Source organism: Montipora capricornis, chromosome 14 (assembly GCF_036669925.1).
Source record: "Montipora capricornis isolate CH-2021 chromosome 14, ASM3666992v2, whole genome shotgun sequence".
NCBI lineage: Eukaryota > Metazoa > Cnidaria > Anthozoa > Scleractinia > Acroporidae > Montipora > Montipora capricornis.
The window spans coordinates 10,237,805-10,240,304 of record NC_090896.1 but is presented as its reverse complement, the minus strand read 5'-3'; the positions used below and the strand labels follow the sequence as shown (position 1 = coordinate 10,240,304).

General features: G+C 38.5%; 2 protein-coding genes across 3 annotated transcripts in view; one reads left to right on the top strand and one right to left on the bottom strand.

Annotated features, from left to right (window-relative positions):
- The window catches only part of LOC138032379 (neuronal acetylcholine receptor subunit alpha-2-like), a 28,231-nt gene that overhangs the window by 2,268 nt on the left and 23,463 nt on the right, over positions 1–2,500 (top strand). The gene's annotated exons all lie outside the window — the stretch shown is intronic.
- LOC138032378 (uncharacterized) overlaps positions 1–2,500 on the bottom strand; it is a 17,266-nt gene that overhangs the window by 13,099 nt on the left and 1,667 nt on the right. For both annotated transcript variants that reach the window (XM_068880045.1, XM_068880046.1), the window contains exon 2: positions 8–138. In XM_068880045.1, coding sequence (XP_068736146.1) covers positions 8–138 — 131 coding nt within the window. The remainder of the gene's footprint in view (positions 1–7; positions 139–2,500) is intronic.

Below are 2,500 nucleotides of genomic sequence, written 5' to 3'. Positions count from 1 at the left end.
AACTTACCCAAGGAAACATTCCTAGCAAATGTCTGACAAGTATACATAAGCAGTGCTGTCACCAAAATGACCACAACAAACTTCACAACACAAAAAGGTCCAAATAGGCTTTCAAGTAATTTGTAGAAACCATGGCCACTGGGGAAAAAAGGGCAGTTAAAAGCATGATGAAAATTATGGGGTTTTTAGCACACTGAGATTTACAATAAATCTCAAGATGCAAATTTGACAAAGGAATAAAAACAGATGAAACAACCTTTTGCCCTGTACATATCTTTGATTACTTAAGTCATTTAAATGCTTATCGATTTGATGATGAAAATTACGGGTAGAATCATGTTTAAGACAACGTTTCAGTGTCAAAATAATATTTAATTTTAATAATATTTAACAGATAACAAGAATATTAATGTTCAAGTTCAAAGTCCCTAAAGGCTAGGTGAAGAGTTATGCTTATACAGTGGTTTAAAAAAGTACTGACAGCCACCGACATCAAAGCGTCGGCTACATCACTCAGGATTAGCGTTTACACAGGTCCGGACAAGTTTCTGCGCAGAGGAATTCTTTACCTGGACCGCCTGTTTACATGGAACAGTGAAAATTCTGTTACAGATCACAGAGGTGTTTAAATGGGTCGTGCAAATTTTGAAACCAGTCGCGGCATTTGATTGGCTCCTTTACTTTCCTAGAGGATCTTGAACAGGGTTAGGATCCCAGGGAATCAAATAAGTCGGCCCCCGTTTTGAGCAGAGACCAACTGACTGTGTAAAACGAAAACTGGAGTAACATAAGAAAAACCTCTCGGAGCAGATTAGAGAACCAACAAACTCAACCCACATACGACGCAGAGTCTGGAAATCGAACCCACGCCACAATGGTGGGAGGCGAGTGCTCTCAACACTGAACCAGCTCTGCCCCAACAAATTATGGCAATTTACTATGAACATTACGCATTTGCAACACTAAAGGTAATCCTAACAATATTACTGTTGTTCGAGACTCTCTGACATTTTGACATCTTCAGAGTCAAGAAAGTGTAGGTTACGACATGTAAATAGCATAATTGTACAACTGTATTAATTACTGTCCAGAAAATGCATTAAACAAAAACATAAATTCCACAATATTTGGAAAGTTGGTTATTTGTACAGTAGAGAACCAGTTTGACCAGTAGAGGTGCTGACATTTGACCTGCAATTGTCATGCACAAAGCTGTCACACATTCTCAGTTGTTTACAATTCACTTGCTATAAAAAAATATCACAAAAAATATTTGATAATAAACAACTTATTAGATGTCTTGGTGTGTAATATCACTGATTATTATATGGCAACGCCAGTCTTGGGCAAATCCCAGCGCTGTGATTGGGGGGTTCTTTCTCGGTCGGGATTTTGCAATACGGACCATTTCCGTGGAAAGGGTTCAAGCCTTCTATTTTGGTTTTGGAGCAAAGCCGGCAAATTCATAATTTGCAAGCAAAACAGCGAAAAAAAAAACTGTGAATATTGTCATTCTTCACAGTGAAACTACCAGAAAAAGCTAAAACGATTGAAAGATAAAGAGATTGAAAAGCTAAAAAGATAAAAAGCTAAAAGGATTGGTTGCACCAGAAGTGCATTTTACTATCAGAAACAGAGTGCCATATAATAAACAACTTGCTAACCGAGCTTGCTCAGGCCGCACTGGGGAATATTGGCTCTCGGTCATGCCACGACCTCAGGCCAATATTCCCAGTACGGCCCTCACACTCGGTTAGTAAGCGGTTAGTATTTTTTACGAGTTATGCTGTATTTTGACGAGCCAGCTAGGGCTCCCTGATAAAAATAGCCTGGGGGTGACTGTAAATATACCTGACTGAGTGTATTACTGGACACTTCAATCAGGGGAGAGCCATTTGCATGTGTGATTAAAATGCCGAAAGGGGTGTGTGTGGCATCATGGGAGGAGGGTTCCAGAAGGCAAGACTGAATGATATTTAAGGAGGCTCGAAAGGGTTTTTAGCTGTGTGCACGCGTGTAACCTACACAAGGTATAGTTACACGTCAGCTGAAACTAGCCCATGCAACACACCGGAAGTGAAAATATGGTGTAAAATCGTGCAAACTGGAAATGAAACCTGCAGGAAAAAACTGTCTTTATCTCAAAATTTTGCTTGGTGACCTATTTTGATTTTTTGAATGCAACCTGCAGGAAAAAACTGTCTTTATCTCAAAATTTTGCTTGGTGACCTATTTTGATTTTTTGAATACATCATTCACGATGGCACTTCAAATTCAGGGAAAGTTATCTGGTACAGATATATGTAAACAAACTATAAAACACTTTTTTTGATGTATCTTAAATAAATTCTACTAGATAACCTCGTGTGTTTCCATGGTAACCGATAAGACGTCATAAGTGCCCTTAAAGTATTACCTAACCATATAGAGTTACAAAGATATTTAAAGTTTGCCCACACTATGAAATATCCTTGTTTGGTATCTTTCATCGTTTCACAAA